Source organism: Liolophura sinensis, chromosome 13 (assembly GCF_032854445.1).
Source record: "Liolophura sinensis isolate JHLJ2023 chromosome 13, CUHK_Ljap_v2, whole genome shotgun sequence".
NCBI classification, from domain to species: Eukaryota; Metazoa; Mollusca; class Polyplacophora; order Chitonida; family Chitonidae; genus Liolophura; species Liolophura sinensis.
In genome coordinates this window covers 24,968,134-24,994,793 of record NC_088307.1, presented here as the reverse complement: position 1 = coordinate 24,994,793, position 26,660 = coordinate 24,968,134, and the positions used below count along the sequence as shown (strand labels likewise).

Sequence of the window (26,660 nt, the reverse complement as noted above, 5' to 3'; positions counted from 1 at the left end):
CTTCAGTCCTTATTTCGTAAATAATGGACAGATGAGAGACAGAATTGATGACAGATATTTCTCAGCAAAATCAGTCTGTTTAAACATAAGGCCTTCATGTACAAAGCTTGTTTGATCTGACTGTGCGTTGAAACAGTGTTGGGAATTGACAGGTTTGTAACAGACATCGCCTGTCTTAATACTGTCCTCAATTTCATTCATGGATATATTTAGAGATCTACATGTAGGCCTACTAGTTTTGAGACCTGGGCACCTCATTGTCTGTGACCAGTGACCACGTGGAGTGGATTAGCAACCGCAGCTGCCATGCAGGGTGAAAAAATGGGCAGGAGGCTGATCAATCTATCCTGCCATCTTGCTGCCAACGCAGATCGTGCGAAACTAAACTCACATGCCAAACTTTAGGTCACTTACTATACATGCAACACGGTGCACAATTACACAACGTCTGTAAAATATGCATAACCACTTTCCACAGTTATTTTGCAGACAAGGATTCCTTCTAAATGAACAGTTAGTAATTGCAACAAATGAAAAACGAAAAGAAAAAAAAATAAATCTTCACTTGTAAAAACTCAATTGAAAGGAGTACAAATCATTAAAAAAAAACCTTGATTCTATGCTGGGCTATATTTATATCGTTCAATGTTGGACATCTAAGAGACATCTTCACCTTCCAAATACGCTTGGTTACTGGAAACATTTCTGTGAAGTCCATTATGTAATGTGCACGAATACCCATAAAGGTCTATCCTGGTAGTAAATTCACAGTTTGCAGGGAGAAAAGAAAAAAGTTCTGATGTCATTAGAAAACAACAACATCCCTATATTTCATGAAGCCCACTTAAGAATTCAAATATCTGAATGCATCTAGTTCTTTTCAAGTAAACTTTTAAAACAAGTGAACATATTTTACCATACAGTTTAGTTTGCAGTGGCACATCTGTTAGCTTTGCCTTATGTTGTATTTTTAACAACAATTAAGCACTTTTTTAATGGTTTTTTTTTTGGTTTTTGGTTTTTTTTCACTGCTGAAGTGAACAGTATAGTCTTATACACAGACCAGCAGTCCCACAGACAGACAAGCGGACAGACACAGGACGTACAGCTTATTTACAATGAAATCTATACGTGGAACAATAGAACTCTACTTTCTAGAGAATTCTTTGTAGCTCCTGGAAACATATCCTCAACCTTATTACTTATGCACAAATTGTAAACAATTATATAGACTTATAAATAAATTTCAAATGAATACCATTTAAAATTCCTTTCCAATATTCATCCAAGTACATTCCAAAGAATTTCACCTTCACTTTGCATAAGTATTTCATAAACTCCTATCTGTCAACCGACTGCTCTTAAGACCATTTCATTGAAACACAGAAAGCAAAATAAAAAGCCCAAAAATGATGCATACCTACCGATGAGTCTTAGCCTAAAGTAAGTGTTAGTTTACAATTTATCCAGTATCACATACAACATGTCCTATAGAGCAAGTTATGAGTTCAAATCCAGGGCTTGCCTGTGCAAACAATGGGGAACTCATATTACCTTTCAGAAATCTATCCCAAGCCAAGATTTTCTACTAAGACAAATTTAATTGTTCTGTTGCCAGAGTTTGGATTATTTTGCAGGACATAGTATTTGGTTTATTGATTAGATTTGTGTTTTACATGTATGCCGTACTCAAGAATATTTCACTTATCCAACAGTGGCCAGTATTATGATGGGAGGAAACCGAGCAGAGCCCAGGTGAAACCCACGATCATCCGCATATTGCTGGCAGACTGTCTCACGTACGGGGAAAACACACACAGTAACAGATTATTAAACGGCAGTTTAAGAGTTGTTGCATAAGTTCAGATATGCCAGGAAAATATCACGCTCTCTGTCGTTTAGAATTAGCTTGTTCTGGCAAAATTGTTACAGAAGTGAATAAAATAAAATAATAATGAAAAAAAAAAAAAATAGTATTTTTTGTATTTACTTGGGACAGACCTGTTAGGACACTGATGAGTTACACACTGTTGTTGAATGCAATACACCCGTTGGCAGTGTTGCGAAATGACTACAAACAGGGGAGTTACTGGCCCTGAATTATAAAGTATTTTCTCCCCTTATCTGTATGTGAATGGAACAGAGAGACTATTATTGCTTTAGAAATATTTCTCGAGCTGAATTTGACTTGTGATCTTAATTTCAAAATGCATTCTTTGACATTTTAATTTTGTTTCCTTGTACATAGGAGTACATAAGATAGTATTTATAAAATTTGACTTGTTTAAACTAAAAGGGAGTTAACTCTTGATGGTGCACATGTGCAGTCAAAATTGTGAACGGGTGTATTGATTGCCTGGAATAGTCACTAGAAGCAATAAAAACACCAATCCTGCAACAGAATGGTGTCAGCAAAAGTTTGAGAAAAAACAAGAAGACTTGTTTGACCATAACTGTATCTACATATGTACATGCCAGAAAAAGAAAAAAAATACTGTCTCAGCTAACCAGACAATAGTCATCCAAAGCCAAAACAACCTTCAGTGTGTCATTATTAATGACACATGCTTTCTTATATATTCATACAAAAAGAGACTGTGCATTAAACTGGCAAAATGGCAAGGCGAAGAGGAAAACGACAAGTATTAAAATGTACAAGGGGAAATAATATTTGTCTGATATTAAACAATGCCTCTGGGTAGATGTGTTGATCTCCTATGTTAAGTTACTTTACTCCCCTTTGAAGTCAATCGTCTTGATATTATTGAAGCTCTTGTGCTCCACATGATTGCAAACAGAATGCAGTAAACTAAAAATAAGGCCCTAACATCATGAAAACACTAAGTGTCACAGTTTGTCATTTTACACAATGACACATCAGTTGCATGCTTTTTTGTGTAACATTTGTGCAACATTTGCAGACACCATTGCAGATATCAGTATTTGAGAATGGCAGAAGTCATTATTTTGAGAATGACAGAGGTCATTATTAGAGAATGGCAGACATCATTGCTAAAGAATGGCAGATGTCATTATTAGATAATAGCAGATGTCATTATTTGAAAATGGCAGAAATCATTATTCGAGAATGGCATACTGAATGTCATTATTAGGAGAATATCCAAAGTCAGTAGTAGGGAATGGTAAGGGTCATTATCAGAGACTAGCATATGTCATTATTAGTTAATAGTACATGTCATTATTAGTTAACAGTAGATGTCATTATTATAGAATGGTAGAAGTCATTACATCCACTTGAAGTGTTTTCAGAGAAAAGGACTGTAAATTTGAACATTCAAGGGCTGTTTTGGGTTTACCTTTACAGCTTTCACAGGTAAGTAGCCCATAGTGATACCCGGACACCTTATCCCCACACACCGGGCATAGCTCATCAAATCCATACTTGATGTCGATTGGGTACTGAGGGTCGTTGTTAGCACTCGCCGGTGAAGAAGAGGAGGATGCTAGGGAAGGAAGCAGATAAAAACCAACACATTAATAATGAGACGGAGTGTTTAGAAAAAAAAAACGAGAAATCAAAACAATGGTAGGCCTTTGTCCAGAAAATAATCATAATTGAGTTTTACTACAGGTATGTAACATGGCAACATGTTAAAAAAATATACTGGTATTTAGCTGTACGTCATCTTGGAACAGTACAACCTGTTGTTATGGCACGTGGCTAATAGCCATAGCAATCAGAACCCGCACAGATGTGTATTAAGTAACAACGGCTCTGTCGGTTCAGCCTTGGTTTATTGCCTTCAAAACAATACATGTGAAGACAGATTTTTTTCCTTTGTTTTGTTTTTGATTCCATTTCGCCCAATGGGCTACATGTAGATAAATATGTTTTGCACATGGTCCTTTGAACGTTGTTTCTTTTGCGATAGTGAACAGACAATGTCAGACACATGCAAGTAACACACACATCAGACAGCTTATCAACAGACTCAGTTTAAGCAACAAGAGCTGAGTGATATGTTTATTTATTTACATATCTATGTATGTACAGTGTATGCTTAAGGCTTTATGCTGTACTGAACAATTTTTGAGTCATATGAACAGACGAGTCATTATGTCTGTCTAGACACACAAATACACTGTGGCAGGGCGAGTCCACGATGTTGAAGTCCTGCCACGACTGAAGTATTGTTGATCGTTTATCGTCATCAAGTCCTTGAGAGGGGGTCAATCTACAAACGCCCTGCAAAACGCTGGGTTTGAACCTGAACCTTCTGTGCTATAGTGATTGAATGAGTGATTGAATGAGTGAGTGCTTGTTGTTTAACGTCGTACTTAACAATTTTTCAGTCATATGACGACGAAGGAATCCTTAGACTTCATGTAATGTGCCTCCTTATTGCGGGATAGATTTCCACCGCTCTTTTATCTAGTGCTGCTTCAATGAGACGCCTTACCAAAGGCAAGTAAGCTGCCCCGCCCGAGCCATTATACTGAAACGGGTCAACCTGTCACTGCACTATTCCCTTCATGCTTAACGCCAAGCGAGGAAGTTACAACTTCCTCTGTTAAGGACTCGACCCAGGACTGACCCTGGATCTAAAGCTCCCGAAGCGGACGCTCTACCAACTGTCCAATTGGGGCCGGTCTCTAGTGATTGAAAGGCAAGCACATTTTATAACCACTAGACTGTGATGCTGGGGCAGAAGATGCAAAAATACATCTTAAAATACTCTGCCATATTAAATGCATCACTGCCTTCTCTCAGGTTGTTTACAACTCCGCGTACACAGTATTCTGCATACTGTAGCGCTCCATTTTCCTAATTTTTTTTCCCTAGGATCTAAATGGATTGTTGTGGATCCTCTTTGCATCTATCCACCATAATCTAGCCCAAATCAAGTACTACAAAGCTGCTGCCCTAAGTGAAGACTTTAATGCATATAAAAGTAAACAGATTAATGATGTGAAATTCTCACGTTTAATCGTAAAATGGAGTGAGTGAGTGAGTGAGTGAGGGAGTGAGTGCTTGGGGTTTAACGTCATACTTAACAATTTTTTAGTCATACAACGACGAAGGAATCCTTAGAGTGCATGTAATGTGCCTCTTTATTGCGAGACGGATTTCCACCGATCTTTTATCTGGTGCTGCTTCACTGAGACGCCTTACCGAAGGCAAGTAAGCCGTCCCCCCATAGCCATTATACTGATACGGGTCAACCAGTCGTTGCACTATCCCCTTCATGCTGAATGCATGGAAGTTACAACTTCAACCTCTTTCAACAACATCTTACGTGTGACTCGACCCAGGATTGACCCTGGATCTGCCGCTCCGGAAGCGGACGCTCTACCAACTGTGCTATCGGGTCGGTCTCGTACAATGGAGGTACTGTAGTTAGGAAATGGAATTTTAAGAACATTTGGTTCATTGTTCTTTTTTTAATACTGCTCACCAATGTCAGATGTCACATTACATGTACACAGATGTCCATAAATCTTGAAACAAGCAAACATGTAGAAAGCCACTGATCTAGCGATCAAGATCATAGTGACTGAACAAAAGAACAAAACAAAACAAAACAAAAAAAAAAAAACCAAACAAAATTATGCCAAGGCTACAATAAGTGTACACAAACTTGTAATAACAGATGTTTAGTATAGCAGCATGGGTCACAATACCTTTTTATTAAAACTAAGAGAAAAAGTCAGAGTAGTAAATCCATTACCTAACTCCGAAATGCACCTCAATACATGTGAATTGAGACCATACAGAGAACAGCGTTGTACCGGAGCACAAGGAAATGAGCATTTGACCCTCCACATGACTGTGGGAAGTTTTAATTGGTGCATTAGGAAATTCAAAAATGCTGTGGATAACATAGTAAGGTTTCATAACTGCTTTTTTCTTTTTCTGCTTCTTCATTTTTTTTTTTTTTTCAGTTTGAGCACACTCCACAGTTCAGAAAGTTTATGATATACTCAGCATGTTCAAGGACCCTGCCCCGGGTATCACTGCTGACCATTACATATTGCTTTCACGCACGTATCCATGTGTGGTGAAATAAATAATTCCAATAAGCATTTGGTGACGTCATGGATTATATCAAGATGAGTACACCCTACCAAGAGCCAGGTGATTCGTCTAGTATAAAGATGCGTGGAAAACTTAGCCTATAGCTGACTTGCAAGAAACATGCCACATTGTATTATGGGTATATTAAATAGACTGGTTTTACGCAGCTCAAATATCGAAAGGTCACAACCATATCTGCTTATATTGATCTTTACAAATGTACTAAAAAAATCAGTAAATAATTAAATGAACTTTTAATTTACCAAGAAAATCTAATGTAATCTAATCTAATATACATATATATATATATGTTGGTTTGATGTGGTTGGCCGAATTACATCAGTATATAATTGGTTTTGTAACTAATTGATATCCCATAGAAAATAAAGTAATGTTATTATTGTTATTATTAAAATGAAATGTTATTATTTTTATTACTATTATGAAATGCTATTAGACGATGATTTCAACACTCATACAGAGGTACATGTATTGTGATTAAATTTCTCATTTAACATACCACTGTAATTAAACATACACGTATAAAGTACTACAATGTCCCAGTTTCATGATAACAATTTTAATATTCAAGAACATTTAAATGTTGGCTGTGTGCAGATTTCATAGAGTCCTTGAATCTATCAGAATGATGACCCAACAGCTTGGGCCAGTCCGTCATATGTGGACCATAAAACACACACACAAAAATATCCAACAACGTGTGAACCCTGGATATTAAATGGTCACTACTGCAAACACATACAATGTACATGTACATACATGCACACATAACACAGATTGCGTTCAACATAAATTCTCTCAAGAATTAACTGATTTTAAGAAGAAGTGTTGCTAGGCAACTGTAATATCTCCTTCAGGTAAATATGGACAGTTAACAGTTAATGAGTATTAGCATACACCTGGACTTGTAGATCACTGGGAGGGAAGGGGAGGGGGGTGGGGCAGCGCCCACTGAGCAAATCAGTGAGCTCGGCAAGCACACTGATCCTAGTCAAGCACGACCCGGTACACGTGAGTTTCCAGAGCTACCAACGCATCAGGCTAATCAGGCTCTAGAGGCATGTGCCAGACCATGTGCTGATATACACTGAGTACCACCAGCAGCCTAGCAAGACCAAAACAAGAGGAAGCAGTCAGTGGACTGTCAACAGGTCACATAGTTAGCTGGGATATGACAGTCCTGGGCAGAATCACCTCCCCCCCCCCCCCCCCCCCCCCCACACACACACACACATCCTTGTTTTATCTGTGGCAAGCCAGTATTTGGCTTATATTCACATATAGACCTATAAACCCCATTGGTCAGCACTATGGGGTGGGGGCTTTATGTCACACTGATCTTAGTCTCAGCATTTTCTCCTACAGCAAAGATATTTGTGTAAAAGTTAAAAGCATTTGTAGTTTTAATCCAAAGAATGAAATCATTTTGTCCTCAATATTCAACATTTTAGTATGCCGTAATCAACACTGAAATATTGCGTATCTTATTGAGCTTTGAGAGACAATTTTGTAAAGGCAGAAAAACAATATGTTCTGCTATATTACATCACAAAATCCAGCTTAAAACCTACAGATATCATATATAAGATTACTGATAAAACAGTTTCAATGCTGAAATGAATGAACCCTGTAGGTTTCTAAAATTCACTCAAATAAGACCACTGAAGCTTGAATTACACTATAAAAACTACGGAATACAACGCACATGTTTAAAGCATGCATGCAGAATGTATTTGTAGCTGTAGGGATATCTTCGTTGTCTTCGAAACAGCCTATGCTGACAAAATCATCAGAGGAAAGATAAGGGTAAATAGGGGAAAAATTAGAAAAAAAGACACCCCGCTGTGAACATTCGACTAAATCTAAGATTCAATGTGTCATATAACCGCCACACGTCTTTCATATTAAAGTTTCTTCCCAGCTGAAGCACATCAATACGTCTTAACAGATAATTCTTCATGTCTAATACCCAGTTGTCCAATGATGATGACATGTCACCTATTTATATCCCACCAGTCCAAGAATCATTAATCTTTACCTGTACATGTTCACATATGTATCTGCAAAATCCTGCACAAACTAGGCGCTCACACAGCTAGGATGTGAAAACCTATCCTACGTGCAGCTTCCTTGTTTCTGCACAATACAGTCAGTTGGTATCTACCTGTATATGCAGTACAGTATATGTACATGTAAATGCCCTTAATGGGGTCACTGTGAGTTCAAATCCAGCTCATACTGGCTTCTTCTCCTGTCAAACGCAGGAAGGACTGACAGCAACCTGTGGGCGGTTGAGACTATTCTCATGAAATTAATATATAAGTTGGAGAATCTAAGATACATGTACCTGATTTCCAAGCTTGGCTTAACCCATACAACAGTCTACACCTACATTTATAAGCAACTCCTCATTTTCGCCTAACAAATCAGAAAAGGGTTGTGTCTAGATTTTAAAAAAAGCCAAAACAATTCCACTTTTACATATAGAGCCATCGTTTGGGCCAGCCCACTGCAGGGAGCTCCATGCTAAAAATCAAAACACAAAATGGTGGCAGACTTACATGACATGCAGACATCAACATGGCAGCCCTGGAGACATCATACAGGAATGTAAACATGCAGAAAGAACAGGCCAGACTATTAATGTATATATCTACCAGGGAACAGAATGCTAAAACTCTATGTAGAATAATGACACACAGTTCACACCATAAAATAAAGACCTAGTCAGTGTGTCTAATGAGGAGCAGGGAGGGGGGATGGGAGGACTTCACTTGTTTATTCTGGTCTACAACTCTCAGCTTATCAGTGTTATTTTTTTGTATTTTACTCATATGCAAAATGTTACTACTAGTACATGGGTAAATGCACCTAAATACATGTACAATAATTAATTTCCTTAATCATTCAGCGTTTTACTCCTAACCTAATAATATTTGTTCGCTTTAACTGAAGATGGCAGTCATGTTTGTGGAAAAATAAACTCAGAACAGATCCTTAAGAAGACCACTGCCCCTTCGCAGTCCTGACCCTCGCTAACCTTTTGTCTTCAACCCTCAGCCGAACCCACGGCATTCGTTTGGACATCTGACCACAGCACTGCTCCTGGATTTGTGAGCTTTAGCCCTGGGATTTAGCACCTTAGACCATGTGTACATGTACACATGAATGTATTCTATCACTGACAGCATTATGGACACCGGTACCTATACATGTAAAATGTTTGTTGACGGCAATAGCCATCCACTTTGTATCAATTGGTTTTCCTTTTCCTGCTTTTCTTTTCTTTTTTTTTTTTTTCGTTTTTCTTCTGACTTCTGATCAGCTTTTTCCTGCACTCAGAACAGCTTTAAATGCATAACTTTCAGCTTTCACAAGTATATATACTCAGCGCAACTTTCACTAAACAATTTTTGGTTCCACTCCAATACAACTAGAGGTACAGTGTATATTTATGTTCAATGTAGCTTTTGCTGAACACTTTTTTGAGATTCCTTCATTAGAAGTTATTACATCCAGGTAGGTGTATACATACAAACAAATGGCTGGGTGAGCGCAGCTTTCGGATGCACTATTTTCAACTTTTGCGCACACATCTAGTTCTTAACCGGTGAGCGTGAGCTTGAACCGCCACATTATTCTCACGTGCCACTTGTTTATCTCTTCAGTAAAAATAATTACCTGCTATCACTACAGATAATTACCTAGATTTATGTAAAAACAGGTCGTAAAAATACCATACCTGTGAAGTTAACTAGGCAGCACTTTATACTGCGTACCTGGCAAGATTGGATTTAATTCCTGACAATGTCCTTGTTAGGCTTCTTATTTACAAGATTGCACAAAAAAAAAACTAACAACATACATGTACAATTCTAACATCTAAATGGCAGATTTTTCAGTTTCAATCTGTGAACACTGACACTTGCTTACTGGAAACAGGCAGAGACATGTGTCGTTGTCACTTCTATTAAGGTTTTCTAGCATTAATTAATATCACAGCATGGTTTGGTGAAAGCCTAACTGCCTGAGATTACTAGCAAAGGGTATATGATTAAAGACAATAACAGAGCATAATAGTTTACATGTATACACATCAGACAATAAATGGTGTGCGAGGAAACTGCAATAACAGGATTGGTTAATTTCACAGCTTTATGCATATACATGTTTGCAATGAAGCTTTAGATTATGTGATCAACTTTAACAGTGCTTAATTCAAACATGTCTTACAGGTGTGCAATTCACATACAAATCCACATGGGACCAGAAATGGTTCCAGGATTAGTTGAGTACTAAGAAGTACAAAAGTATACAACTATCGGAGCATAATATGGACACAAATGATATTTGCATATAGGTATATGTAGTACAACACTTGGCACATTTGCATGCGGAACACAACATATAGCTACTTGTACAATATGTGAACATCAAATAGCCATTAGAGCCTACAGCATTGTACACAATTTCTCACTGTTACAGCGGGCAAAGATGTTATGGTCACATGTCAGTGTAGTTAAAATTAGCTTGAAAACTAGGTCACTAGGTCATTCACTCATCGCAGTAATTCAGCGGCCCGAGGCTCTCTTCCACTATAAACCCACCATAAATAATGACGATCCACAAAATAACTTGTCATCCAGCTGGCTTATAGGTAATAATTTTATTCGCATGACGCAGGAAACGGTGAGCACAGTCTACAAAATTGTTGTCAATTGTCTTTTAAAACATTACATCACAATTTTTTGTCTTTGTCTAATACATGTGCATGTACCATTAATAACTAATTTTAATACACGCACTAAAAAATAACAACAGAAAATAGTGAAATAATCTGTCATCTTTTCAAAAAAAAAAAGCATTTCAACTTTTTATTCCAGATATGTCCTTGTCTTAATTACATGTGTCTGTTGGTTTAAAATACAATATTTAAAGCTTTCACTGTCACTTTCAAACTTCTTTCAGTTTAAATTTTCCAAAAATTTCCAATTAACACAATAAGGTACTGAGATTTATCTAATTGCTAACTCCGCAGAAGATTACTAATACAACCCTGACGTGGATGGTAGTTGGAGACTTCATCCAAATGTCAGGAGGGCTAAAAGCCAGTGTTGCACCGCGTCGCAATAAATCCGCCGATACCACAGGTGACTGACGGCCACATGATTACAGCCCTTGTAAATTCCCCTCGCATGTCAGCATACAGCACTCACCTGAAAGTGATACTCATGTACATGTACCAAGATATCCTACGTGACGTCTAAGCAGCGTGCAACGACTTACAAAATCATTTCCTGAAATTCAACATCTGCCACCATGAACATGTGTGCGAAGTCAAAATGTTAATACCCAAACCGATTTTATCAATTTCTTTATGGTACCAAAATCAATGTCTTCAAGGTACTCACTATCGATGTCTTCATGGTACCCAAATCAATGTCTTCATGGTACCCAAATCAATGTCTTCATGGTACCCAAATCAATGTCTTCATGGTACCCAAATCAATGTCTACATGGTACCCAAATCAATGTCTTCATGGTACCAAAATCAATGTCTTCATGGTACCCAAATCAATGTCTTCATGGTACCCAAATCAATGTCTTCATGGTACCAAAATCAATGTCTACATGGTACCCAAATCAATGTCTTCATGGTACCAAAATCAATGTCTACATGGTACCCAAATCAATGTCTTCATGGTACCCAAATCAATGTCTTCATGGTACCCAAATTAAAGTCTTCATGGTACCCAAATCAATGTGTTCATGATACCCTAATCAATGTCTTCATGGTACCCAAATCAATGTCTTCATGGTACCAAAATCAATGTCTTCATGGTACCCAAATCAATGTCATTATGGTACCAAAATCAATGTCTTCAAGGTACTCACTATCGATGTCTTCATGGTACCCTAATCAATGTCTTCATGGTACCCAAATTAATGTCTTCATGGTACCCAAATCACTGTCTTCATGGTACCCAAATCAATGTCTTCATGGTATCAATTTCAATGTCTTCATGGTACCAAAATCAATGTTTTCATGGTACCAAAATCAATGTTTTTATGGTACCAAAATCAATGTTTTCATGGTACTCAAATCAATGTCTTCATGGTACCCAAATCAATGTCTTCATGATACCCAAATCAATGTCTTCATGGTACCCTAATCAATGTTCTCATGGTACCCAAATACTGTCAATATCTCCATGGTACCCAAATACTGTCAATGTCTCCATGGTACCCAAATACTGTCAATGTCTCCATGGTACCCAAATACTGTCAATATCTCTACTGCCAGGTAGCTTTATTGAGCCTAAAAGCTGGTGTCATTGGTGTAGTCAGATTACTTGGTCATATACCAGTAAGCCAATCACCAAACATAAACCATGTGACCAAAAAAAAAAAAAAAAAGGAATCTAAATATCCCTTATTACATGCATAGACAATAGTTGATGTAATAGAGTATAATTAGTATTGTTCGATCTAAATGATCTTAAGTAATCTTATTAAATGCAACATTCACTGGTACATGTAATAGACAGGTGTATTTGTTAAATGAAGCCGTCACAATGATACATGATTGTGTGTGACTGAGATTATCAATTTAGAAACGTAAGCGATCAAGCTTAAGTTGGTTAAAATCATGCAACGTACACTACACAAACTCACAAAAATCCATGGAAACTATGGCAAAATAAAACATTCCACCTTAGAAATAAGTAATATAATTGTGAAATTGGACTTTGGTATTAAAAACCACCAAAATAATAATTGCGCCAAATGCTGCGTATTCTGATGAAATACTTGTAAGCACAGAGGGTAAAAGTGAGATTAGAGCATAGGAAAAGACTATGCAAATTTTGCATTTGTTCACCTGTATAAAGAGAAAACAAATTTAAGAATATTTGATTTTATGCCATGAAACTGTATAAAATTGTATAAAATCTACAGAGCTATATATCTGTTTACCTGTGTATATTTTCTGGTTGTCTATTTACAGCCCCATGCATCTAAAAGCTGCATTTCAATTCACAACATGAAATAACTCAAACTTCTCGTTCAAACTCACCTAAGCTATCCCCTCCCTCAGACCAGTAGCCCGTGTGTGTCACACACGGATTGTCTTGCGTCACAGAATGACACTGACTGACCGACACTGGACACTGGCTGACCGTCATCAAACATCGGCTGTCTGACTCTGGACACTGACTGACCGACACTGGACACTGGTTGGCCGCAGAGCACATAGGATGTACCAAATCCTGCATGAAGTCTAAAGATGTCATACTTAAGGTCTCTTGATGGTCATGATGGGTACTGGTCCTAGCTGGACCCTCCCATACACTGTTGTCTGAGGTAAGCAACATGGTGACTTGGCACGAGACTTGAGAGACTGCTGATGCGTATATATCCACTTGTGTGTGTGTGAATGATCACGGAATCAACACTGCTTCCAGCTAAAAATGCGCAAATAAAGCTCACAAACAGAAAAAGTCAGCATATGATTTTACATACGCATATGCATCGGGGTTTGCCTATTGGAAAGCTTCAAGGTGTCCATGAACTGATGACATGAGCTTGGAAAAGTTCTGTACCAAAAGACCAAATCGGCCAAAAAACCTCTCAAAAACAACAAAGCTAACAGTAACAAAAATTACTGAATAATGTTGATCTTGTAGAAACTTTTTCTTTCACAGCCTGAAGGATTGATGGAAAAGGCAAAAAAAAGACGAAGTATTACAGGAAAGTGCATGTGCTGTCAGCACAGATGGATTAGAACCTTATAATTCCAAGATCCGAGTAAAATGCATGCGATACCTGGAAGCAAAACACATGCACAGCAAACTGCAGACTGTGGCCCAGGGTACAGGAACACTAACTTATGTAGGTACTGACCACTGCGTCCATTATCCCACATCCATAACTCTGGCGTTTCCACTTCACTGCTTACACTGCACTTGTGCCAAAAACAGCAGGGTTCTTCTTTTTTCTTCTATATGATCAGCACCAAAAGAGGAAATATTATATTCCTCACAATCTAACCAACCGTGAAAGCGCTAACTGGATTACGTAAAGTAGCAAGAGGCTAATCGCTGACCACATCCGTGCTTCTACATGGGAGAGTCGCCTAGGTATGAGCCTCATAAGTCTGCACCTGCTTAGCACACTGCCTGATGCACATGGCAATGTAATGTGACCGACACACTGGACAGGGGCAGACAACTCTGCTTTAGTCAAACCCCACTGGCACCACGACTGGTCTGAGCCTGCCCAGCTCCCATAAACAGCCACAACGCAATATATGCACGTTTTAATACATTTATTATGTCATGTGAAGCTAGCCACTCCTTACTTTCAGCTCACAATGACAGCTAATTCACACATCTCCACACTGCTCCCCTTGTCTTGTTGTGCAATACAATACAATACAATAACAAAAATTAGCTGAACTCATTTTTGTACAAAAATTAATGATTTTAGGTGTTTTGGTTATTTGCTTGCTGTTAAAAGCCAGGCTCCATGCTTTCAGGTGTTTTAAACCTGCACCTACATGTATACACAAATAAATGTAGGTGTACATGCAGGTCCCATTGTCACGTGTATTCGTAAATAAATACAAAATACTTTTTTCCCCACAAAACATTTGACTAATAATTAATGTTTTCTTTCAACACCAAGATTAAATGTGAGCCTTAACTAGACTCTGTATAGCAGGCTTTATTCACCTACTTTTAGCTAGATGTTTTTATTTATTTATAGACTGTTTTTTTTTTTTGGCCACACAAGAATTTTTCACTTTAGTATACACCTATATGTACCATGGACGGAGAAATTAAAACTACCAGGGGGTGTAAACCCCTGACCTTTGGCAAATTCCTGATAACCTTTGCCAAATATTACACGTATGTACAGATCTGCACACCACATTGATGGAAAGAAGTGGTCTTACACGAATGTAGACAGCCAAAACGGCTACACAAGAGTGGTAGATCAATTACTGTCACCACGGCCCCAGAAACAATGAGAGCGATGATGACATGCACCATGTATTGCAGTTCGTAAAACAGACTAGTATTTGTATTACTTGTTCATATGCATGTACTTACATTTACCTATATGTACATGTATACTACAAACTAAGGACAGTGCAATAGGTACAGAGCTATGATATACATGCACCAACAGAAGACAGGGGATGGATATATTGGCCTTTTGCCTGTCCCCTCCACTCCATCTCCAACAGAGTAGTTATCACTTCTTATCTCACACACTGTCATTTGAGGGAGTTCACGGGCACATCTATTACAAGTTAAATTATAACAGCAAGTCATGCTGTCATTAAGCTGGCAGGGCCATGTAACAAGCCTAAACTAGCACTTGTCCTTTATTGTGTTTAATAAGTACAATCAATGCACTTGCGATAAGATATTACACGGCCATTTGATTATCTAATGCATCATAAAGCATGATGGGCAGCTGCACTGATCCATGCACAGACATGTACATGCCGGCATGTATACTTTTCTGTGAGAAAATCATTTGAGACTGATTCATGTGAAGTGACATTGAGTCTTTCTAATATCTGTGCACTAAAGCAAGAAATCTGATTGGTTCTACAGTTTTACTCTCTAACTGAATGCAGAGCATGGGACAGGCTGAGGGTAAGAAACATTTTTTTTTTCGTCAGACCTATATTCAGTTAGTCACAAGTCAGTATAAGGGGTAGCTACTACATCAGTTGTTAAATATTGTATTTGACCTTCAGTTTAGTCCCTGGTAAATTTACTCATTTTGTCAAGTTCTTAGAGCTCCAATTATATTTGAGAAAGTAAGTATTTTAAGATTGGTTTCACAGAAAGGGTGATATCCCGCCAGGAAGAATACAAACTTCTGCACCAAAAGCACTATTTTATGATTTTGTTGGCCTATAAAAATACCTCCTTTTGGCTTGATTATAAGGGAAAATGAAGGACAAAATAGCAAGACTGCTTCCAGTAACTGCTGGAGATCTCTGGAGATTTCTTTCACATTTAAAGTGGCAATTGCTCCTGAATGAAGTTTTGTCATCTGTATCTGTAAATCTTCAACCTTTTCACCCAAGTACTCACTCAACTCAACTTTTTCAAGCTATAAAGCAATTTTTTGTGTAATTTATGAATACAATTATTATGAAAACGACAAACGATTTGTTTCTGTAATTACATGTAAATATGCAAATTACTTCCATACCTACCATAGTTCTCTCAGAATGTTTTGAAATATTGGATGGTGGAAACGATGGAAGAATTAGCAATGCTGCTGATAGGTATGCGTCCTGCATCTCCGCCCCAAACAAAGTGGACAGGACGCAGTAGATTCACTACGGATGCACCAATCTACCCCCACATATGGTGAGCACAGTAACGTTATTATTAAGAACACCAAATCCACAATGAAATCATAGTAATCAACAGAAACAAGATTTTTTTCTACATATTGCCATCGTTGGGCATCTATCTGGTGCAGAAGAGATCTGGTTTTCATAGTTTCAGTCATCTAAAAGCCAAATAATTATTAAAATTATTAAATCAAACATAAGTTTAACTCCAAAGAAAAAAAAAATTTTTCCGGATCCATTCATTTCCGATGGGACCCACTCATTTAGCCACCTCTGGGTCTCAGGATCTCGGGGACTCACTTCAATAAAAACTTATCAACATTACTGAATAAAAGTATGTGAGCCTTGTTCGAAAAGCTAGCCCTATTCTTTGATAAACTGCTTTTAATTCTGGTTATAAAAGAGAAGATATGGATTTCAATTAATAGGCCAATAAAAACAAAAGGGAAAGACCCCCTTTTGGGAGTACGGGTTGGACGGGTCTGCTCACAACGAACATCTTTTTAATGGTGGCCCACGAGATATTTTGCTGTGGAGCGTAGAAATTCTGTCATGCGTACAGCATCATCATTAAAAAAAACACACTCTCACAAAAAAAAAAACAGAACAGCAATAGCATATGCTGCAGTTTTCACCTTGCACAAAGTACTACTTTATGTTTATGGGGTGGAAGGCCCCTGGATCAGACTAGGCTAGGGCCTTGGACAGAGGATGAACCTGTATCGAATAGCTACTGATCTTTTTCACGTGGAGTGTCTGTACAAACAACTTCTTCACTTTACAATAGACAAAAAAACGAAACAAGACAAAAAAAAAAGAACACAGAAGCTTGTTTATTTTAATAAAATTAATGTTCCACTGTTTGAAAGCTGAAATGTATTGTCTAAGAAAACATACTGAGCCATCTGTTGACAAAGAGAGAACCAAATTGAAGGACATGTATATCTACACGCATGTCAGATTTACTGATTTATTTATTTCATGGTGTTTTTTTTTAAATATGACCATGGCCAGCATTATGGTAGGACGATATGCCTGGGCGATATGTATGTCAGGTGAATTGCTACTGAATACTTTCCAGCCTAAATACTATACATTACAGTTACTCATTTTTCTGGATTTTGAGACTTCTGGTTTTATGAGGTTTGTTTGTGAAACATAATTATCAGACATAAATCCACCAGGTTATAAAATTACATGTATCATCATATATATTTACAATAATTTCACAAAGGCACTCCGAAGTCACGTTTTGTTCTGCGCAGTTACACCGCATTCCCCTTTTTCAGGACTAAATCCTCTGGAGTGGCGTTTACCAATACAATGAATACATGTGCACGCAATTTCTGTGCAACTACGCACTTTATTAATATCAGGATATTTTTGGCATATATATAAAAAAAATAATAATAATTTAGGCAGAATGAGTTCCATGTGGATAGCACTTGTTAAATGACAACTAGTTCAAACATGTGACAGCAAAAAGTGACTCTTGTCCGTCAATAGGACTATTGCTCTTACGATTTCTGCTATATCATTACACGCAGATGCCAACCATTTTTCATGTGGATGTTAGCTGCACTATTTGCTTTTTACTGCTATTTGTTAGATGATGTTTGTAAGAAAAGAAGAATTCTAACATCAGATTGGAATACAAAGCCCTTAGTATTTGTAACGCATTTTCAACTGAATTCCTCATGAAGCTAACTAACATTAAAATAAAAACTGGACCCATAGATAACCAGGTGAATGGGAAAAGACATCAGGTGTACATGTATCTATTACAAAATGATGACATATGGCCCAAAAGAGCATCAAAATACAGAACTGGGTCCGTATTTATCAAATGTCTTAAGACATAAGTCAAAATTTCAAACTCAGGTACAGTTAAAATGTTTTGCTGCAGGAAGTTTAAAATCTGCACACTGATTCTTTACAACAATGTGCCAGTCACAACATGTGTTTTTTCCTGTTATGAGTTCGGCCTTTTAAGCACTTGCAATATTTGACTTTAAAGTCTTAAGTTACTTGATAAATACAGACTGGGGGTTCTTACATTTCAAAGCCGCTATCTCAGGTTGGTCCTGTAGTCTCATTCCCAAGGGTGAAATGCAGTTTATCTTTTATAGTGTGTGAAAATTGCAATTATAATTCTCCAATACAGTTAACATCGAGAAAGCGTTCAATTCCTTGATTTATTTATTTGATTGGTATTTTACGCTTCACTCAAGAATATTTCACTTATACAGCGGCCAGCATTATGGTGGGAGGAAACTGGGCTCGGAGAAACCCACCCCCATCTGCAGGTTGCTGGCAGACTCAATTCCATGAGCATAGTCATCTCTTTAAGACGCAGATTACGTTATTCTAATTACACTAAGATTTATAATAATGCCAGTGGATCACATGTTGCATCATGTAAATCACATGTACTGTTGCAATTCTTCAACCATTTTGCATGTTTGCAAGGTGTTCATTCAAACATTATTCTGAGTGTTATATAACAACAGATACACAACCTGCATGAACGCATGGGGTGGGTGGGGAGGATGGGTCTAATAACAGGAGCAGGGCACAATAAAAGTTTTAATGAGCTACTCTGGCACACGTGCATGCAGACAGAAGGCTTCTCTAGCATTATCTATGGATCATTTCACTTTAACAGTTCAAAAACATGTGTATCAAATTTCACTGACTGTCAAAACAGCTATAAGATGCTAACATACAGTTTACAACCTGCCACACTCAATGTGCCAATTCTTCTTCCACTTTTCATTCATTCAGATACTGTCACATACATCATTGTACCTTAGTTAGGATATACTGAAATTTGCCAACTCTGATAAGACACTAATTATCACTTTGTTCTACACACAGGTACCGTATCCTTGCTACGTGTGAACACATGTACGTGTACAATGTAGAGATCTCTGCTCCTCATACAGGTACCATATCCTTGCTATGTGTAAACACATGTACATGTACAATTTTGAGATCTCTGCTCCTCATACAGGTACATGTACTGCATCCTTGCTATGCGTAAACATATGTATGTGTACAATGTAGAGATCTCTCCTCACAAAGGTACTGTATCCTTGCTATGAAATGGACATTTGCAATGAATACATGTAGCGGATACATGCATACATCATGGCACAGAGACACATTTAGCGACCCATGTAGACCCATGTAGTGGATATTCTTGTCAGAGATCATGAGATGCATGTAACAGATCGTGAAGTGTATATGTACATATGTAGCAGTGATACGCATAGCAGTGATACTCATAGCAGTGATACTCATAGCAGTGATACTCATAGCGGTGATACTCATCGCAGAGGTCTCTACATTGTGCACATACATATGTTTACACATAGCAAGGATATAGTAACTGTATGAGGATCAGAGATCTCTACATTGTACATGTACATGTTTACACATTGCAAGGATATAGTACATGTACCTGTATGAGGAGCAGAGATCTCTATATTGTACACGTACATGTTTACACATAGCAAGGATACAGTACCTTTGTGAGGAGAGATCTCTACATTGTACACATACATATGTTTACGCATAGCAAGGATGCAGTACATGTACCTGTATGAGGAGCAGAGATCTCAAAATTGTACATGTACATGTGTTTACACATAGCAAGGATATGGTACCTGTATGAGGAGCAGAGATCTCTACATTGTACACGTACATGTGTTCACACGTAGCAAGGATACGGTACCTGTGTGTAGAACAAAGTGATAATTAGTATCTTATCAGAGTTGGCAAATTTCAGTATATCCTAACTAAGGTACAATGATGTATGTGACAGTATCTGAATGAATGAAAAGTGGAAGAAGAATTGGCACATTGAGTGTGGCAGGTTGTAAACTGTATGTTAGCATCTTATAGCTGTTTTGACAGTCAGTGAAATTTGATACACATGTTTTTGAACTGTTAAAGTGAAATGATCCATAGATAATGCTAGAGAAGCCTTCTGTCTGCATGCACGTGTGCCAGAGTAGCTCATTAAAACTTTTATTGTGCCCTGCTCCTGTTATTAGACCCATCCTCCCCACCCACCCCATGCGTTCACGCAGGTTGTGTACCTGTATGAGGAGCAGAGGTTTGTAAATTGTACATGTACATGTGTTTACACATAGCAAGGATATAGTACATGTACCTGTATGAGGAGCAGAGATCTCTACATTGTACACATACATGTGTTTACACATAGCAAGGATACAGTACCTTTGTGAGGAGAGATCTATGCATTGTACATGTACATGTTTACACATTGCAAGGATATAGTACATGTACCTGTATGAGGAGCAGAGATCTCTATATTGTACACGTACATGTTTACACATAGCAAGGATACAGTACCTTTGTGAGGAGAGATCTCTACATTGTACACGTATATGTGTTTACACATAGCAAGGATGCAGTACATGTACCTGTATGAGGAGCAGAGGTCTCAAAATTGTACATGTACATGTGTTTACACATAGCAAGGATATAGTGCCTGTATGAGGAGCAGAGATCTCTACATTGTACACGTACATGTGTTTATACATAGCAAGGATACAGTACCTTTGTGAGGAGAGATCTCTACATTGTACACAAACATGTGTTTACGCATAGCAAGGATGCAGTACATGTACCTGTATGAGGAGCAGAGGTTTGTAAATTTCATGAAAAAATGATCTGTTAAAAAAAAAAGTGATCTGTCTCATAGAAAATTGATAATGGTTTTCACATCCCATTTATATGCCAATATGTAATATCTTTTTAGTGCCATTTTATGCTGAATCTAAATGTCAAAAGCTTTTGACAAAATTTTATCTTGCTTATGACTGTTGTAAGTGTAAGGATAATCAGGACAAGAAAAACCTGAAAGTTAAATTAAAACTGTACACAATAATAGAACCTGTAAATACCCCCAAAAAAAAATACACAAAAGAACAAACTTTTTAAACTGTCTTATCACAGAAGGCAATCCTTACAAACTGTGAAAGGCTAAAAGAAAAAGAAATCAAAGTCCCTCAGTCACAGTGGGTGGCTGATAGGAGAGGGCACGCTGTGTTTATAAACTGCTACCAATCACAGTGGGTGTCAAACGGTTGGTTAAAAACACTGGATTAGGTTTCTGATTACGATACCACCAATAATGAATGATTATGCTCCCTGATCTCCAGCCTTATCCCACATTCCTTATCTGATATCTATTATTAAGGGCAATGACTGGGACAAGTAGCTTCAACTCGTCTTTTTTTCGTTTTTTTTACAACACCAGAAAAACAAATCTCTCAATAAAAGTTTAAAACTTTAGGAGATTTTAATTAGCAACGTTATCTGCAACTTAAATAGCATTTCAGAGTCCAGTTTATTATATACTCTCTGTATCTAGACTATCATGGTAGTATTTGACAAAGTATTAGCACTGTTAAAGTTCAGTGATTCTTTTCAGGATCCATCCATTCATTTTATGTCAAGGCTAAGTCACAAACCTCTACATGATGGATTTATATAATACACTGAATGGTCTTGGAATAACCGAATACTAAAGATTACTTCTGACACTAATCCACACATTATTAGATCTCTTGAAAAGATGACGCAATGAAGAGTGCCTTGAGCAAATAATTCCTTACTTTATCATGTGTACAAAGATTTGAATGAAAAAAAAATTCCCCATGTAAAACCACAATCTAGCTCATCAGGATCAGGAAATAAAATGCAACTTGGGGATGCATGTACACAAGTTCAGGATGATTAGATGTTAGAAAAACAATAACAACTCATCTACATTTTGCAATTCCTTTATCCCTGGAATAATAACACCAGAGATACAATCAGTCTGTGTAAAGATAACTGAGTCTACGTTGTCTACAGCTAAGTGTACATAATATGTGATATTACTGGAGTAAATGGTAATTTGTAAACACTTGTCACGTCTATCCAACATGACACAGATTTCATGCATGAAATGTTATGGATGTGTATACATGTAGATGTTAATATGTAGTACATCATGCTTGACTAAATTACAAAAAAACTTGTCTGATGTTAAAAATCTGTAGGCTGTATTTCAGCTTTAATAAAAACATGCAAAAAGAAAAAAATATTGAATTTAAATCACCCTACTGTTTCATATGATATAAAACTTCAATTTATGAACAGCTTTGAGATTTTCTTAGCTAATTGGCAAAACACAGTTCAAGCAGTCGATTGTTGCTATAACCTGATCTGATCCCTCCCCAGATCCCACCCAATTTCCCCACTCCCTAAACACTGCCCCTCCCCTCCCCTGTCACCCCACCCACTGACGCACTTGCTTAATTAACTCAAGAAACACTTAACGGACAAACAAGCAAGTGCAAACACGCTCTATAACATGCATTTCCTAATCTACCATAGTACTCCATCTTCTAGGCAAACTAGTGAAAGAAACTGATAATTTATCGCACTTTCACAGCGCCAAACTTTTCAACCGGCAAGATCTAGGCCAGCGACTAGCCATAATTGGGACAACCTGTTTCATAGCAGCTGACATTTCTTTCACGTTGTTACACGGTGTGTAAGAGATAAAGACAGACTCACTGGGTAATCCCCGACCCAAGGAGATCAGAACACACACGGACACTGCCTGTTACAACAAACCCAGGGTAAATTAAAGACAGTAATATCAACTACCTTCGTGATTTCCAGCGGACTGCGACGGCTCAGGACCTGTGTTGTTGTTGTTCAACTCCACCAAATCGTTCTCGGTATCAGAATGAGGGGACTGTAGAGCCAGGTCAACGACATTTGCTTCCCCATCCACATGGTGTATCATCTTCTCCGAGCCTGACGCCTCCTCGCTAGAACTATAGACACCCTTCTCCGACGACCACCCGCTGGTTTGCACCAAGGATCGACATAAGAAGGGTCTTTTTTTCGAAGCCAAAATCTACTTTTCGGGGCAAATCAGCAGATGGACCCGACAGATCGTTCACGGGCTTGCGCGACTCGCTCGGCCTATTTCGGTATTTTCCGTGAGCTCGCACTATCGGGCGTCACAGTACATGGTTTCTGTTTTAGGATGTGTGTAACATATTCATTTATGCTTTTATGAACTGTGTCAGATTCGGCAAAATAATACTAACTGATTATTAAATAACACAATAATAACCAAAATGGAAATAAATCACTACACCAATGACTCTAGATAAATGTTTGTGCAATGCAGTTGTTGGTATGTGAAGAAAAATAAACTAAGCTTGAAGCGTAATATATGCAAAAGTGGAAGATAAATATCAAACTCGCGTACTCAAAAATAAAATGAAAAAAAAAAATTAGCAAAATTTTACTCCAGCAAATTTATTTTTATTATAATACATATGGTGAGCTATCGATATGTTTGTTTTCATTTGTAAAATGGTAAAAGTATAAACATGATATGATAAATCAATGAAATTTAGTTCTCATTGGAATGCACTGCTGAATTTTGTATTGAAGTTAAGCCCGTTATGAGTGCATGCCGACTATATTGTTCCCCTAAACTGGAAATAATATATTCCAGTTTGATATTAAAAGAGAAAACTGTTCAGCAAAACAAACCGACATCGGATATGATTACTGAGCTTCATCACAATCCATCATGTATAACCCTGACTATTTAAAAAAAAATAAATGAAAAAAAAATGCTACGAGATATACACATCGAGTTGGAAAATCTGTCCTCCACTGGGTGGCAGGAGTTATCTCCCCTGAACTAACAATTTCCATGCAGTATGTTACAGCATCACATTGTCGATATCCATCGAAAACAATCTGAAGTGTTAATTATGCAGTGACGTTTTGTCTATTTGTTTTATTTCGAGAAAGCATCTGAAAAAACTTTCACTTAGCACAATATGGACGGGTTATAGTTGCCCGGGATTTCGTAACACGACAGAATAGCATACACACATATGCTTTAGAAATAATCCGTTAATTTTCACAAAATGTCTCTTGTCTGAGTGATGCTAATATGTATTCTGTTATTATAACACAGCATTGTGGCATATTCAACATAATATACTATTAGTATAATGTAACCTTTATATTAAATCTCTCCAATATATATGATATATTTAAAAGAATAAATCTGCTGCTAACAGATTATTATTGTTCCTTTTGAGAGTATATGTATGACCTAAACCTATAAAATCAGGCACATTTTACCCTAAAAGAACTAAAAAAATAAAAATAAATAAATAAATAAAAAAAAAAACAAAAAAAACAAAAAAAACATGACCCCATCCAAACTGAAACATGAAAAGACCTAACACCCTCAATCATATAATGCCCCAGCCATTCACATGTTACCACCAATACCGATGATGTATGCATGAGTGGGTAGAAATGATACACCAGAGCCTTTGCTATCAACTCAAGGTATAATAAACACAATGTTTTATACGGATTACGGACTTAAAATAAGAGCGCATACATCTTTATTTTATATGCGTATATATATATATATATATATATATATATATATATATATATATATATATATAGACCTATAAACTGCAGACGTATACAGGCTGACACACGCTTGGTAAAGTCATTCCTTTGTACATATTGCGGACCAAATATAGGCTCGAGTATCGTATTTACGGATTAACTTCCGTATGTTCAGACAAAGTCTATGGGAACTATGTCGAAAGTGGTTGTGCATGCATGTGCTATATACAGAAACAATTACGGTATTTAACACACAAATATTATACCTTTATACACAGATCGTGAATCAAAAGTAAACATAGATATATATATGGAATGTGACTAAGAAAGGAAGATAAAAGAAGACGAAAAACATCCTATACCCTTGATATTTTGGCATACATTTTCCCTGTAGCAATTACAAATAGATCATGGTTTGAGGATCGAAAAGTACATGTTTCACACGTTTTTATACACTTTGTTTATCAGGATGTCGGCCCTATATATAGACCAAATGTTTGGTGTACCCATTTTTTTTTTTACCTTTCTTGCTCATTGCATAAATAATTTATAATGTATTCAGCCAGGAACAGATGGATTTATGAACTGACATATTTCCAAAGAATAGCATTGTATATAGTATTTATGTAACTATATTCTTCATATATAAATATATAAATATATATATAGATTTGCAGCCCATTCTTATAAATATATAAGACTCTAAGAAAGATTCTTATATATTTATTATATAGCAATCTTTCTTTATTAATGAATCAATTAATTGTGTTCATCAGTTAATCATTATAATTAATACATTTTCGACATGCAATCGGTTATTTTTAAATCCCGCCTTTCATCTCCGCCAGTCCGAGCATATCGATCCGTTTACGTCTTCGATTTGATTATTTATCGGTCTATGTATTTATGTGGGGCCTCCGTGGCTAAGTCGGTTAGCGCGTTAGCACAGCGTAATGACTCAGGAGTCTCTCACCAATGCGGTCGCTGTGAGTTCAAGTCCAACTCATGCTGGCTTCCTCTCCGGTCGTAAGTGGGAAGGTCTGTCAGCAACCTGCGGATGGTCGTGGGTTTCCCCCGGGCTGTGCCCGATTTCCTCCCACCATAATGCTGGCCGCCGTCGTATAAGTGAAATCTGCTTGAGTACCGCGTAAAACACCAATCAAATAAATAAAGCTATGTATTTATTTGATTGCATGGGCGACGTTTTACGTCATGCATACTTAAGATCAGATCATACTAGTTATATTTGACTCTGCGTGGATTAAACCCAGAGCACTCTGTTAATTTTAACAGAAAGTCTGTTTAATAAAAAGTTGCCGATTTAGTGATGAAGCGAGGGACACAATTACGTTTCGCCATAAACAAGAATATATCACTGTTATGACGGCGGGCAGCCACATTGTTGGGGGGGGGGGGGGGGACGGGTTGCTGCAGACCTTCCCACGTACAACCGGAAGGGAAGCCAGGGAGCTCCCAGAACACGTTTTAGAACAGCGAACACAGTTAGACCCAAATTCAAGCGAGCATTAAGCGTGTACAATCTCGATATACACATAATTACAGATAATGTATTCCAGAGTATAATGATATAAAACAGAACAATTATCTGAGATGAAATTCTTTGATTTAACGTAAATTTGGAACTAATTTATCAAATTTTGTTGAGAAGTAAAAAACAATAAGAAAAAAAATATCTTTGTATGATGATGTAAATATGTGCGAAAAGTGCAA

General features: G+C 37.4%; 1 protein-coding gene across 1 annotated transcript in view; it reads right to left on the bottom strand.

Moving 5' to 3' along the window:
* The window catches only part of LOC135480616 (nuclear receptor subfamily 5 group A member 2-like), a 30,550-nt gene extending 7,164 nt beyond the window's left edge, over positions 1-23,386 (bottom strand). The window contains exons 1-2 of the mRNA XM_064760500.1: positions 23,133-23,386; positions 3,318-3,464 (exon numbers count right to left, since the gene is read on the bottom strand). Coding sequence (XP_064616570.1) covers positions 3,318-3,464; positions 23,133-23,274 — 289 coding nt within the window. The 5' untranslated portion in view covers positions 23,275-23,386. The remainder of the gene's footprint in view (positions 1-3,317; positions 3,465-23,132) is intronic.
* Positions 23,387-26,660: the final 3,274 nt, after the last annotated feature.